This window comes from Salvelinus sp. IW2-2015, linkage group LG5 (genome assembly GCF_002910315.2).
Source record: "Salvelinus sp. IW2-2015 linkage group LG5, ASM291031v2, whole genome shotgun sequence".
Lineage (NCBI taxonomy): Eukaryota > Metazoa > Chordata > Actinopteri > Salmoniformes > Salmonidae > Salvelinus > Salvelinus sp. IW2-2015.
The window spans coordinates 29,269,248-29,284,507 of NC_036844.1; the positions used below are offsets into that span (position 1 = coordinate 29,269,248).

General features: G+C 44.1%; 1 protein-coding gene and 2 long non-coding RNA genes across 3 annotated transcripts; 1 reads left to right on the forward strand and 2 right to left on the reverse strand.

Moving 5' to 3' along the window:
* Window positions 1–6,416: 6,416 nt before the first annotated feature.
* On the forward strand, window positions 6,417–11,196 carry LOC111964227 (monocarboxylate transporter 8). The gene is made up of 6 exons (XM_023988032.2): window positions 6,417–6,951; window positions 7,234–7,378; window positions 7,532–7,997; window positions 8,247–8,393; window positions 10,107–10,335; window positions 10,940–11,196. Exons 1-6 carry the CDS (start codon window positions 6,600–6,602, stop codon window positions 11,194–11,196), a joined length of 1,596 nt encoding a protein of 531 aa, XP_023843800.2. The 5' UTR covers window positions 6,417–6,599.
* A 2,024-nt stretch (window positions 11,197–13,220) lies between these two features.
* On the reverse strand, window positions 13,221–14,125 carry LOC139027771 (uncharacterized). The gene is made up of 4 exons (XR_011479931.1): window positions 14,083–14,125; window positions 13,840–14,013; window positions 13,726–13,761; window positions 13,221–13,627 (listed from the first exon to the last, which is right to left on the reverse strand). It is a non-coding gene; the product is annotated as an uncharacterized lncRNA (long non-coding RNA).
* A 74-nt stretch (window positions 14,126–14,199) lies between these two features.
* Window positions 14,200–14,838, reverse strand: LOC139027773 (uncharacterized). The gene is made up of 4 exons (XR_011479933.1): window positions 14,797–14,838; window positions 14,533–14,708; window positions 14,380–14,442; window positions 14,200–14,297 (listed from the first exon to the last, which is right to left on the reverse strand). It is a non-coding gene; the product is annotated as an uncharacterized lncRNA (long non-coding RNA).
* Between the last annotated feature and the right edge of the window lie 422 nt (window positions 14,839–15,260).

Sequence of the window (15,260 nt, forward strand, 5' to 3'; positions counted from 1 at the left end):
CTGGTTATTCTTTAAAAGTGCTTTCCTCACCATCTTAAATAAGCATGCCCCATTCAAAAAATGTAGAACTAAGAACAGATATAGCACTTGGTTCACTCCAGACCTGACTGCCCTTGACCAGCACAGAAACATCCTTTGCCGTACCGCATTAGCATTGAATAGCCCCCGCGATATGCAGCTTTTTAGGGAAGTTAGGAACCAATATACACAGGCAGTTAGGAAAGCAAAAGCTAGCTTTTTCAAACAGAAATTTGCATCCTGTAGCACAAACTCCAAAAAGTTCTGGGACACTGTAAAGTCCATGGAGAATAAGAGCACCTCCTCCCAGCTGCCCACTGCACTGAGGTTAGGAAACACTGTCACCACCAATAAATCTATGATAAACAAATTTCAATAAGCATGTTTCTATGGCTGGCATGCTTCCACCTGGCTACCCCTACTCCGGTCAACAGCTCTGCACCCCCCACAGCAACTTGCCCAAGCCTCCCCATTCTCCTTCACCCAAATCCAGATAGCTGATGTTTTGAAAGACTGCAAAATCTGGACCCCTACAAATCAGCTGAGCTAGACAATCTGGACCCTCTCTTTCTAAAATTATCCGCCGCAATTGTTGCAACCCCTCTTTCTTTCGTATTTTTGAAATCCCCCAAAAATTGGAAAGCTGCGCGGTCATCCCCCTCTTCAAAGGGGAGACACTAGACCCAAACTGTTAGACCTATATATATAATATATATATAATATATATATTATATATTATATAATATTATATAAATATCCTTTCTAAAGTCTTCAAAAAGCCAAGTTAACAAACAGATCACTGACCATTTTGAATCCCACCGTACCTTCTCCGCTACGCAATCTGGTTTCCTAGCTGGTCATTGGTGCACCGCAGCCACGCTCAAGGTCCTAAACGATATCATAACTGCCATCAATAAAAGACAATACGGTGCAGCCATCTTCATCGACCTGGCCAAGGCTTTCGACTCTGTCAATCACCGCATTCTTATCGGCAGACTCAACAGCCTTGGTTTCTCAAATGACTGCCTCGCCTGGTTCACCAACTACTTCTCAGATAGAGTTCAGTGTGTCAAATCGGAGGGCCTGTTGTCTGGCAGTCTCTATGGGGGTGCCACAGGGTTCAATTCTCGGGCTGACTCTTTTCTCTGTATACATCAATGATGTCACTTGCTGCTGGTGATTCTCTGATCGACCTCTACACAGACAACACCATTCGTTATACTTCTGGCCCATCTTTGGACACTGTGTTAACAAACCAGACGAGCTTCAATGCCATACAACACTCCTTCCGTGGCCTCCAACTGCTCTTAAATAAAAGTAAAACTAAATGCATGCTCTTGAACCGATCGCTGCCCGCACCCGCCCGCCCGTCTAGCATCACTACTCTGGATGGCTCTGACTTAGAATATGTGGACAACTACAAATACCTAGGTGTCTGGTTAGACTGTAAACTCCCTTTCCAGACTCACATTAAGCATCTCCAATCCAAAATTAAATCTAGAATCGGCTTCCTATTTCGCAACAAAGCCTCCTTCACTCATGCTGCCAAACATACCCTCGTAAAATTGACTATCCTATCAATCCTTGACTTCGGCCATGTCATTTACAAAATATCCTCCAACACTCTACTCAGCAAATTGGATGCAGTCTATCACAGTGCCATCTGTTTTGTCACCAAAGCCCCATATACTACCCACCACTGCGACCTGTATGCTCTCGTTGGCTGGCCCTCGCTTCATATTCGTCGCCAAACCCACTGTCTCCAGGTCATCTATAAGTCTTTGTTAGGTAAAGCCCCGCCTTATCTCAGCTCACTGGTCACCATAGCAGCACCCACCCGTAGCACGTGCTCCAGCAGGTTTATTTTACTGGTCATCCCAGAAGCCAACTCCTGCTTTGGCCGCTTTTTCTTCCAGTTCTCTGCTGCCAATGACTGGAACGAATTGCAAAAATCACTGAAGCAGGAGTCTTATATCTCCCTCACTAACTTTAAGCATCAGCTGTTAGAGCAGCTTACTGATCATTGCACCTGTACACAGCCCATCTGTAAATAGCCCACCCAACTACCTCATTCCCATATAGTTTTTTCTTCTCCTTTGCACTCAGTATCTCTACTTGCACATTCATCTTCTGCACATCTATCACTCCAGTGTTTAATTGCTAAATTGTAATTATTTAAGACTACTCTTAAATCTTTGGATGCCGTCTAGCATAGCGCCCTTCACTTTTTCACACCTGACGGTTGTAATATTCATCACTGCATCCTGTATCGAAAGGTTGGCTGGTCCTCATTAAAGTCCCTAGATCACTTAATTATTCCCTTTTTGTTTACAAATCTCTACTACACAAGCTTCCGACTTGACCTAACTTCGCTGTCTGGTCTCAGAGCATTTCCTATATATTCTTAAATCCAAGACACTCCATTTAGTATGATATGTTACGTTTCATATGGTATGTATTAATTTGTTGATGTCCATGTCACGAATTACAATTCTTATTATATGTTGAACATTTGCTAAATGTTACGAATTTGCAAAACGTATGAATTCTACATAGGTGGCTAACATTAGCTAGATGGCTAACATTGGCTAGGCTAGGGGTTAGGTTTAAGGGGCGGCAGGTAGCCTAGTGGTTAGAGAGTTGGGCCAGTAACTGAAAGGTTGCTAGATCGAATCCCCGAGCTGACAAGGTAAAAATCTGTCATTCACCCCCTGAACAAGGCAGTTGTTTTAAGATGGTCCTACTATGGATCATTTAGCTATTTGATTTGGTTTTAACATCCGGCAATTACCAAGAGCTAGCCTGTCTCTCTCCAGTAAAAGCCTAATAGCCTAGCCCTATTATAGCTTTTGAAGCCTATAGCTTTTCCTGACAGTTCGCGAGAAAAGGAATGGAGAAGGCATGCGTCAGTAGCCTAGCCTATAGCCTATTGTCCGTAGCCTAGCCAATAGCCTATTGTCCGTAGCCTAGCCAATAGCCTATTGTCTGTAACCTAGCCTATAGCCTATTGTCCGTAGCCTAGCCAATAGCCTATTGTCTGTAGCCTAGCCAATAGCCTATTGTCTGTAACCTAGGCTATAGCCTATTGTCCGTAACCTAGCCTAGGCTATAACCTATTGCGCACGAGAACAGCTGCAAGAGAGGCGCCAGAGTTGTGTAGGCGAAGAAGTTAAATATTATCTAGTTCTTAGGCCACTCATTAGCTAAATAGTAGGTCTATAAATATTTACCTGTCAAAGTGCAAGGAAAAAACGTTTTATGAAATGGCAGATCTGTGCGTTCCTCCAGGCTGCACTCTGCAGTCCCTGGGGGCTCGGCCATGCAAAGCTCCACTATTGATTAGTCCTATGTTTTTAGACAACATTATTCTAACTATAGGCTTCCACAACACAGTGCAATGAGGAATGTATCATTGTTATCAAGTGGGCAGGCTACCCTGTGGATGCAGGGTAGCCTATGTAACAGATGTATATGTACTCTCCATGCGTCGTTTTTTCTCWAAATAAATCACTTCGGCCAGTGGTCCCAGTTGAGCATCATTTATTTCTGTTGTTAAATGGGAAACAGCACGTTAGTTGTGCAGGGCTTAACGGTATTGATGGCTGTCGATGGCAAAATCTGTAGCATGAAGACAACTGTGTTAGCAGTGGCTTATGTGACCATGACATCGGTGTATGCTAGCTAACACACTTATTTACAGCAATCATATGCCAAAGCACATCCCAGAAAGCCCCTCAATCCCTAACAGGTACCATATACCCACACATGTATAAATCAGTAACGTACAGCAAACCTGTACACATTGTAAAATAGAAAACAGTATTCAGAACTTGACCTACCCCTTGCATCACATTTTCATACTGGGAAGACCTGACGTTCGCGATCTTCCCCTATCTGCAAGCGGGGCCAATCACAACACACCTTATTGTCATCAGAGTTGAACTAACCAATAAGAATGCTTGAACATTAAATACACATTTCTTTAGAGGCAAGTGGAAACATAACCAACCCTGTTACACCTAGTGGTTGGACTAGTAACCGAAAGGTTGCAAGTTKAAATCCCCGAGCTGACAAGGTACAAATCTGTCGTTCTGCCCCTGAACAGGCAATTAACCCACTGTTCCTAGGCCGTCATTGAAAATGAGAATTTGTTCTGAACTGACTTGCCTAGTTAAATAAAAAAAATCAAGTGAGTAGGCCTACACTATTATTGGCCAGGGCTGTAAACTGCAGTGATGTGAGCTAAAACGTCCTGCTTGGAATGCTTCATGCTGAAATCACTGCCTTAGCTCCTTTCAAACTCACAGCCAGTTCTTTCGGTGTCTGTATTTTATATTCAGCAAGCAAGAGAAAGCTGGAATCTCTCCTAGATAGGCGGTAGGCTAATAGTAGAAAATGAAATGCTTGAAATAAGGTAGGCCTAGCTATTGTAGGCCTAGTCTAGCTTTTCCTGGGACTCCAAGAGCTGACGAGTAATTATTAGGAATAATACTCCATTGAATAGCGTATATGCCTACCCAATGAATTCACACAGTGAAATATTTTTTTAATCAGATTAGGAAATGACAGGCAGCCTAGGATAAACATATCGCTTGAAAAGGAGGAGAACAACTCATAGGCATACAGATAGTCCAGTCATCCACATGGACTGTTGTCCTCCCCATTAGGGAGCAGCAACTCCTCCAAAGACCCGATTTCATCCATTCACTTTTTCCGCTTTAAGGAACCATCTCCTTTCCACTCCAAAAATTCAATTGAACTTTTCTAAACTCTCTTCAGTGTACAGAGACAGCAAATATATCCTTAAATTGTTGTGAAGATAACTTTTTTCACAAGCTGTGGTCCTTGTGTAATTGTGCAATGCCATGCTTGTTGTTGTTTAATGGTGCTGTCAAGACAACTGGGAACTCTGGGGGGGGGGGGGGCATGGGGGGGGGGGGGGGGGGGGGTTTGGGGGGGGGGGGGGGGGGGGGAAACAAGAAATCATCATCAGGTTGGAAAAGTCGGTTTGCTCTAGAAAGATGCCTGAGTTTCTGACTTGGAATTCCAAGTTGTACGACAATTCAAAACGATTTTTGCCAGTCGGTGGTCATGTTTTTCTGAGTTCTCAGTTGTCTTGAACGCACTGAAGTCTGAGAGTTCCCAGTTCCCAGTTGTTTTGAATGCAGCAATAAACAAAACATTTTTCTACCACTGTAGTGCGTTAGCTCCCTACCTCATCACTACGAGCCTATTTGATTCGTCACATACTCTGAACACCCATGTTCTGGGTAAATGCACGAAGAGGGACTAATTGAACAGTCAATGGAAGGGGGAAAGTGAAATGCCATGCAGCCGGGCTCAGCGAGGGGAATGAGAGCGAGAAAGAGAGACCAGGGTCATGCATCAAAGTTACACAGTCAAATTCAATTCGATTACAAATGACATGAACCCACCCTGGACTAAACCTTTTTTTAAATATTTGTTAGTGCTGAGCAATTAACCGAAATGTCGTTATTTTGGGTTTTTTAAACAACTAATTAACCGACATCGGTTCAATTATTTGAATACCATTTAGTAATTTTTCTTCTTCTGTGAGCTCAATGTGCATTTATTCATTGCAGTTTCTCAACGGATAAAGCCCAAACTGTGTGATGTAGTGGGGAGTTGTAGTTTCCAACAGGTCAATATTCTACTTAGTTTAGCGAAGAAAACATGGTAATTAACTAGATTGACCATAATCCATTGTGCTTGTCCAGAGACAGAGAGAAGAGAGAACTCGCAATCGAGAGGGATAGAGAAAAGTTGCTTCGCGATGTATCTCTACCTGACAATACATGATCTAAGTGATTGATAGTTGGTATTCAGCAGTCATAAAAGCCTTATTTACTTTGAAGAACTACTAAAATAGTGGTTTTGTCAGACAGCATAGGCAGCAGCTCTATAGAGATGAGATAATAACTTGGAATTAAAAAATAAAGTCAGTAATTTACACAACATCTGAAATATTTTATTAAAGTAAAGTAATGTGAATAAATGATAGTTAATAAGTAATGGGCAGTCACCTCCACATGGGACTTGTATTAGGTCTAATTGTTTTATTCTGTGTTGTTACAGCATTCAACCCAGATAATGCATAGCACGTCTAATGTCCGAAAAAACTATCGAAACTGAAGTCGAAAACTGTGATTATTTTTTAAATAATCGAACTGACACCAAACCGACCTCATAAAGGGCTAATGGCTCATCACTAATATTTGTATTGTGCTGTATTTTACTTGTTTTATATTGAATTGGATTTTTTTATTTTGTCTATGAAATTGTATATGCAGTGCTCCCTTGTGAAAGAGACCCTGGTCTCAATGGTGACTCCCTGCTTAAATAAAGGTCAAACATGACCATGATGCTTCTTCATTGTGGTTAATGATTGAGCGTAACACTTGTTATCTTTACTCTCAGCTCACAGCCTCTGTGACACACATGCAACAGCATTGATTTGGTTCATTGGTTCATGCTGGGAAGCTAAGACATCATGCAGGGATATTAACACAATGTTCATGGGAAAATGAGAGGCCTGATAATTGGAGACAGCATCTCAGAGGATGGAGAGCCAAAAAACACAGTCTGAGAAACCTGATCCAGGCCTTGCACAGTCCTTAGGAACATATTTATCATATTACGAGCATGAAGAAATGAAAAGAGATGGCAGTCGTCCTGACTGTGAGACAGAGGAAAACAAGGACCCATCGTCTCAGATTGTCTCATGTGCCCATGCAGATTCAGCTCCCGACCTGGAGTGGTTCCCGGAGGGACGCTTCGTCTGGCTTGTTGTCCTGGCAGCCACCTGGTGCAATGGATCAATCTTTGGGATTCAGAAGTCTTTTGGAATCATACATATGATGCTTGTTAAAGCTCACGAGGACTCAAATAATGAAGTTTCTCAGTTTGCAATAGGTGAGAGGAAGTTTTGCTTGGGTACCTACAGTATTGTTCAGACAACTCTGAATAGTTGATCAATTTGAACTTTGATTTGTTTTATTTGTGCGTCTCCAAACATTGATAAAGCATGACGTCAGTGGGGCCGCTCCGCTATGCACAGATTATTGGCCATACACAAACACATGCACGCACACAATCCAGTTGATGATTCTCCTGCAAAATACCTAATGACTGTGTTATTGCTGTATTACTCTATAATTAAAATAGTAGATGATCTTCACCCCGTTCTCTCCTCAGCCTGGGTTGGTGCTCTGGCCATGGGAATGGTCTTTCTCTGCTCCCCCCTGGTCAGTATTGTCACTGATCACTTTGGCTGCAGGGTGACGGCCATTTGTGGGGCCCTTGTGGCTTTCTTGGGACTTCTGACAAGTTCATTCACCATGTAACTTAGGATGCTTCTTTCTAGCACCTTTTCTCCAATAAATTACTGTACAAATGAAAACTGGTTAATCTGAAAATCCTAGTGATGTATTTTCAAGAATTGAATCAAGTATTTTCATTATATTGCTGCTGTCACTGTGTATTTCTCTCCAAGGTCGTTAGGTTTGTGGTACTTCACCTATGGGGTTCTGTTTGGCTGTGGCTCCTCCTTTGTCTTCTTGCCTTCTCTGGTGACCCTGGGACACTACTTCCCTCAGCGCCTCGGCCTGGTCAACGGGGTGGTGATGGCAGGCAGCAGTGTTTTCTCCATAAGCCTGCCCGCCCTGCTGGAGGAGGTGGGGACACCGCTGGGCCTCAGCACCACCTTTCAGATCCTCAGTGCCCTCATGCTAATCCAGGCAGCCCTGGCATTCTCCTTCAGCTCACGCCTTTACCACAGGAATTTGTCCACTAACACGGCCCAGCATTCATTTGCCAACCTGAGCAGTGGCTGGCAGCAGGGCCTGGCACAGACCAGGAGGTACTGCAACCTTGGAGTGTTTCACCTCCCTAATTACAGGGTGTGGGCTTTTGGGGTGGCTACGGCTATGCTGGGCAACTTTGTGCCCTACATTTACCTGGTGAGTTAGCTGTGTATTTATTAATATTTTATCATTTAGGACGGGATTTAATCTGAGGCGTTTTGTAGAACACTTGACATTTAAAGGTAATTTCCGATTGATCTGACATATGCACGTTTAACTTGGATGCAATCTCCAAGAACTTGGAAACATTCCCTTTTTGAACTCTGGCCTTACCTTTTGTTAATATTGATTGTTCGACAATACCTGGCCAATGATTCAGTGTATCCTATTGATGCCTCTTGTCAGATGAGTTTTGTGGAGGAGCAGTTTGTGGAGACGCCAGTGAAGGAGTGGGTCCTCCTGGTGTGTATCGGGGTGACCTCCTGCGTAGGACACCTGCTGTTTGGCAGGGTGGGAGACCTGCTCCATGGGGCACGCAAGATCTACCTGCAGGTAAACCACATCCAACAGAACATACACTACATGACCAAAAATAAGTATGTCGACACCTGCTCGTCAAACATCTCATTCCAAGGTCATGGGCATTAATATGGAGTTGGTCCCCCATTTGCTGCTGTAACAGCTTCCACTCTTCTGGGAAGGCATTCCTCTAGATGTTGGAACATTGCTGAATTCCATTCAGCAACAAGAGCATTAGTGAGGTCGGGCACTGATGTTGGGTAATTAAGCCTGGCTCGCAGTCGGCGTTCCAATTCACCCCAATTCATCCCAAAACCCAGATTCGTCAATCGCACTGCCAGATGGTGAAGCGTGATTCATCACTCCAGACAACGCGTTTCCACTTTCCAGAGTCCAATGGCGGCGAGCTTTACACCATTCCAGCCGACGCTTGGCACTGCGCATGGTGATCTTCGGCTTGTGTGTGGCTGCTCCTATTTCCTGAAGCTCCCGATGAACAGTTATTGTGCTGATGTTGCTTCCAGAGGCAGTTTAGAACTCGGTAGTGAGTGTTGCAACCAAGGACAGACTATTTTTATGTGCTACACGCTTCAGCACTCGGCTGTCCCGTTCTGTGAGCTTGTGTGACCTACCATTTCGTGGCTGAGTCATTGTTGCTCCTGGACATTTCCACTTCACAATAACAGCACTTACAGTTGACTGGTGCAGCTCTAGCAGGGCAGAAATTTGACAAACTGACTTGTTGGGAAGGTGGCATCCTTTGACAGTGTCACGTTCAAAAGTCACTGAGCTCTTCAGTAAGGTCATTCTACTGCCAATGTTTGTCTATGGAGATTGCATGGATGTGTGCTCAATTTGATACAATGGCCAAATCCACTAATTTGAAGAGGTGTGTGCACATGCTTTTGTATATATTGTGCATATGGATATACATAAAGGAAGTCAAAGAAGTAGCAGGAGTGCTTCAAGTATTCCAAAAACAACCTCAGGTACTCTTGAAGGGGAATAGTAATTGAAAAGCAAAAGGAAAAGTATAACCCCAGACAGGTGCCAAGTTTACATTCAGACACCCTGGGGAAGGCGTAAGCCGATACACCTCGGTGTATTTTAATAATGTCTTAGCCCACACGTTAAAGGCTTTTTATTTTCAGACCTGGACTTGGATTCTTTACGCCACTCAGCACCTATTTGTGTTTATCATTTCTGCTTTTGTTTTTCAAAACCATAGGACATGTGTCAAACACAAGGCCCGGGACACATTTCTATCAGCGGGGCAATGATTTGAGTGCTCCTTATTTTGTTTTAACATGTTGAAATGCTATATAGAGGAATATTCTTATTTTTCGACAGTGTGTGGGTCTTTCATTAAAATGCTGTATACAGCATCCTGTATACAGCATCCTGTACACAGCATAAGTAGACATTATAAAGGGCCATATTTTTTCAAATAAAACAATGGCCAGTTGTATGCACTTTCTTTTGTAAAAACAAACATAATAGGTTATGTCTGGCCTGTGAATTCCTTGTGTTTTTTCAATATGGCCTGTGCGCTGATTGAGTTTGACACTCCTTGACATAGGAAGTACCGTGACTAGATAAGAGAGGAACACAGTCCTCCCCTGGATGGCATAGCGACTATACACTCTAGTAGTCTGAGGTTGTGCTTAGAACTAAATGTTGAACAGGATTAGAATGAAACAGTAGTGGACAAACCTCTTTAACCCCGTCCTTGTCATCATCCTCCAGGCAGGCTCCTTCATGGTGCTGGGCTTGGTGTCTATGCTGGTTCCTCTGTGTGTCAGGTTTGAGGGGCTGGTTGCAGTGTGTCTACTGCTGGGGCTGTGTGACGGCTGCGTCATCACCCTCATGGCCCCTGTGACATTTGAACTGGTGGGCCCCCAGAGAGCCTCCCAGGCCATCGGCTACCTGATGGGCCTCATGGCCCTCCCCATGACCGCCGGACCCCCCCRCGCAGGTCTCACCTCCTTTCGGACAGTAATTCAAATGGCCATTAACCCACTGTGTCATTGTCTCAGATACAAATTATTACTGTTTTGATGCAAAATGTCTGTATTATCCTGTATCCCTTGTGTAACCCTTACATATCAATTGGATATACACTGAACAAAAATATATTGACACAACATGTAAAGTGCTGGTCCCATGTTTCATGAGCTGATGAGTATTTCTGTCTGTAATAAAGCCCTTTTGTGGGGAAAAACTCATTCTGACTGGCTGGACCTGGCTCCCCAGTATGGGCCTGGCTCCCCAGTGTCGGCTTGCCAAGTGGATGGGCCTCTGCACTCCCGGCTCACCCATGGCTGCATACCTGCCCAGTCATGTGAAATCCATAGATTAGGGCCTAATTGATTTATTTCAAATCGACTGTAACTCAGTAAAATCTTTGAAATTGTCGCATGTTGCGTTTTATATTTTTGTTCAGTATATATTAGTATCATCAGTACTGTATGCACATGAGCCTTATTGTAAATTGTTTAATGTTTCTGACTGTGTGAATCACCTTGAAGTGCTCCTTAGTGGTGCCTCTCTGTGTGATACTGAGTTGTGTGTCTTCGCAGGGCTACTCCATGACCACTTTGGAGATTACCACATGGCCTTCTACCTGGCTGGGGTTCCTCCCATGATCGGAGGTGTCCTGCTCTTCTTTGTCCCGAATGTTCATCAACGCCTGCTGGAGGGCCAGCAAGAAACCCTCCCCAGACCCAGCCCTGACCTCCAGCTATCCCCTCCTGGCTCTGACCACCAGTACCCTCCCATCCCTGGTCACCAGCTGCCCCCAACCAGCCCTGACTCGCCCTATCCCTCCTGGCTCTGACACCAGTACCTCCCCCTCGGTCACCAGCTGCCCCAACCAGCCCTGACCTCCAGCTATCCCCCTGGCTCTGACCACCAGTCCCTACCATCCCTGGTCACCAGCTCCCCCCAACCAGCCCTGACTCCAGCTATCCCCTCCTGGCTCTGACCACCAGTACCCTCCCATCCCTGGTCACCAGCTGCCCCCAACCAGCCCTGACCTCCAGCTATCCCCCCCTGGCTCTGACCACCAGTCCCCTCCCATCCCTGGTCATCACCATCGCTGCCACGACTCAAGAATGTTGCCAACAGTAACCAAGTGAGAGGCCACTGCGGTGAAGACACTGTGACAAGTCAGAGATCCCATAAGATGTATAATGAGGGAAGTCTTGTTCCATGATATTCCAAGGGACGTTTGTTATAAACATCTTTAAACCACCAGTCTAAAGTTATTGAATTCTGAATAAGCTTTGTACTCTATGACCTATTTGCATATATGATTTTCTAACATTGTTGGCTTTAGGGCAGGGGCAGTCACTAATATTTCTGAGGTAGCCACTTCTGTGAAACAACCTCACTGAGCGAGCCATCATACCCATAGGGAGTTGGGGGTTCACAAAGTCAAATTGATTCATACATGATATCAAATGGATTCACACATGATATTTTAGATACTATTAACATGGACCATCAAGCTATTTTATTATATATCGTATATATCAGAAACAAATGTGTAAAAATAATTTTAGGAATCTATTAAATATGGCCTTTGCCATTATCTCAATAAAGTTTATAGCACAAAGATACAATATGTCAAATCTGTTAATGTCAAATTTCAGTCTGAAGGAAGTATATTCTTTGGAGTGATTGAAATGCATCAGTGTGGTCCTCTGTAGTTCAGTTGATAGAGCATACGTGCTTGCGATACCAGGATAGTGGGTTAAATTCCCAGGTTCATGAGTGTTAGCTTTCAGTAATTGGTGTCACAACTGCTCCTGCTACGCCCTCTGGTGTTCATGCGGTGTCTTCTTGACCTGCAGTTACACTCTCTTTATCTCCCTCTCTGTGTGATTGTGTGGTTGGAGACAGGTGTGCTGGAGTCAGAACAGATCCCAACCAGCTGCAACTCATTCCATAATCAAGAGCTCTACAAATACTCAGTCCTGCCAGTTCCACTCTGCCAGATTGAAATCTCTGCTCAGTCAATTCATGATTCTAGCGGTTTATGATTATTCAAGATCCTGTTACTCTGCTGTGCCTGTTTCCCTGCCTGACACCGTTTATCCTCTCATTGCAGTTTACCGCTCTGGCTCCTATCTCCCGTTCCACATCTCACCACCCAACTACCTTGCTCTGGATTTTACTCACCACCACTACCTTGGATTCCCCTCAGGACCTGGGGCCTGTTGCACAAAACTAGGATAAGGGATTAAGCCAGGATATCTTGGTGATCCTGGCTCAATTGATCCGTAATCCGGTTGCACTAAAGATGGATAGGGGGCAGGAGGATATGTTATGGTATAAATTACCATGGAGATTTATTCTGTGGAGCTAGCCTGCTCCAGACCAGGCTAAATTCCAGGATCTATTTAATCTCATCCCTAATGTCAGTCAGCAGTCACCACAAATGGAAACCAATAGTTATTTCACTGCTCACTATACATTGTTATCACATATAACTAGACCCACTGTTATTATTTAAACGTTTGTGATCATTAATTTCAATGATTTTGGAATCGGCCTTGGCCTTCATGTATGATTATTGTGTGGCACTGAGGGGGCTTTTATCCTTATGTGTGTGCAGTCCACTGCACCAATGACATTGGGGAAACCTGTCACACAAAGTAATGAGTATCCTACTATGTGTTAACAGTTGTCCTGTAATTTGTAGATCCTCTTACCTGATCCTATAAAACTCCTCTTTGATGTCACAGAGTCTTCTGTGGCCAGGGAAGGAGATGAAGACATCTGCTAATGCTTTGATAGCCAGACAACACACTACTTATTGTGCGGCAAATTGTGGCCTTGTTCAGCTGTTCTGCATCCCCCACTGAGTACAGGAAGGCTCCACTAGCAAAAAAGCACAAGGCCACACAAACCATTTGCTCCACACTCAGTGCATGGCTCCGTGCAGTGCGGTGCTTAATCCTGGGACCCAGTAGTCTGCATAGATACCTGATGCCATCTGCAGAAAACCTGTATCTTTCATATAGATGGTCATGGGGAAGGCCAGTGGGTCCAACCGGTCCCTGAAGACCCTTTCTCGCCTGAAGGCTCTCCTCAGCACAAGTGCTTCTTCATCCACCACATCTCGCACGAATGGGCATGCCATTGTCAGAGCAGAAAGGAACACACAATTTTGGGCCTTCATATAGGCTAGTGGCACACCCTGGTGCTGGGGGGTGGGCAAAAGAGGGCGATGCCTTATAACGATGACTTGGTTGTACTGATTGCTGGGAAAATAAAAGAAACCTTAGAAAGATGCCCACGTCCTGTGTGCTCACAATAAGAGCTCAAATGTCATGGCTCACTTGACTTTACGAGAATATACCTAATTTTTATTTTGAGCTGTGTCATCTTCTTGGAGCTGGGGGAGGAAGAAAAATAATGATTAATACATTTGTGTTACAGTTAGCATACAGTGTACATTGAAGGCATGTCTCACCTCCCTCTCAAGTTTTTTTATTTCAAGGTCCAGTTTCCTAATTGTCCTCTTTTTTATTTCGGACTCCAGTGCAAGATTTTCCATCTTTTTCTTCTTGTACTGAATGTCTATGTCTGCCAGTTCTATTTGGCGCCGGAGGTGGTTGCCATACAACTTTCTGATAGCTTGTGAGCTCTGTGAAACACAATACAATTAGCGCAGCTGGAATTTGGCAGGATGTGGTGTCCTTTTATTAATACGCACTATGTTGCCAGGTGGTTTTCCCACTGTATAGCATCTGGGTCCTGTAAAAAGAAATTAGATTTTTTGATTTTGATGAGGACTCCTCACCATTGTAGAGTAAATAGTACTTTCACAGTCTTAACATGATACTCATGCCTTCTGGAATCCAGAGAGATGGTCTCCTCCTCATCATCGTCTCCATCATGTGCTGTTGCTGCTGCACTGGGGCCTTCACCCTATCACATTTAATCCGATTCATATTGAAGCTAGTAGACAAGACATGCCAGGCCTACAGTATGCCTTTGATGGAGTACTCACTGGATCAGCATCGTCTGGTGCTTGTGCTGGTGGCTCTAACAGGACACACAGTGCTGCCAGACACTGCAAGGCAATAGGTAAACCAAAGTCAGACAGTCCAAATTGATTCAATATGAATGTGGTTGTATCCCATGTAGAGATGGAAGGACATACCTTGAATGAAGCGGGTGGCATCTTGGGAGGAACCTATGCTCGTCTCTTTCCCCCCAGGGATCCCCTCTAAGACGGGCCTGCCTTTATTTAGCTCCAAGGCCATGTCTCTGCTGGGGTAAGGTCAGCCTTTGGTGACCCACCACCCGTGCCTTGTCTGTGGGTATTCTTTTTCACTGCTAAAACAGTACAGACAATGTGTGAGCAGGCCACCTTCTGGGTACAATATATGCTTGTGCTTTGTTAAATATTAGTCAGGGACCATACCATTCTGCAGAATGTTCTTGTATTTGATTTTGACCTGCTGCATGTCCGTTTTGGCCCGTTCATGTTTAATCTACACACACACACACACACACACACACACCACACACACACACACCCACACACACACACACACATTTAATGGAGTCACACTGCAAAAAATTACTTGGTATTTTTGTCTTGTTTTCAGTAAAAATATCAAAAAATTTATCATAGCTTTATACAGTGTGATGGAGTTACTTTACACAATTTCACTCATATCTGCAGTGCATTTCAATAAAAAATTTAACCGTTTCATAATTACAGTACAACTGCATTTTTGGAGATGTGAATTAAATATTTGAATTGTAATTGTGATGTTTCAGCGGAGCGGTGAGTGTGTAATTGTGCACTACTTACGCATTCAGGCGGTCTGCAATACTTTGCCACGCTTTTTCTCTTTGCTTTATCACTGTGGCGGTGTTTTG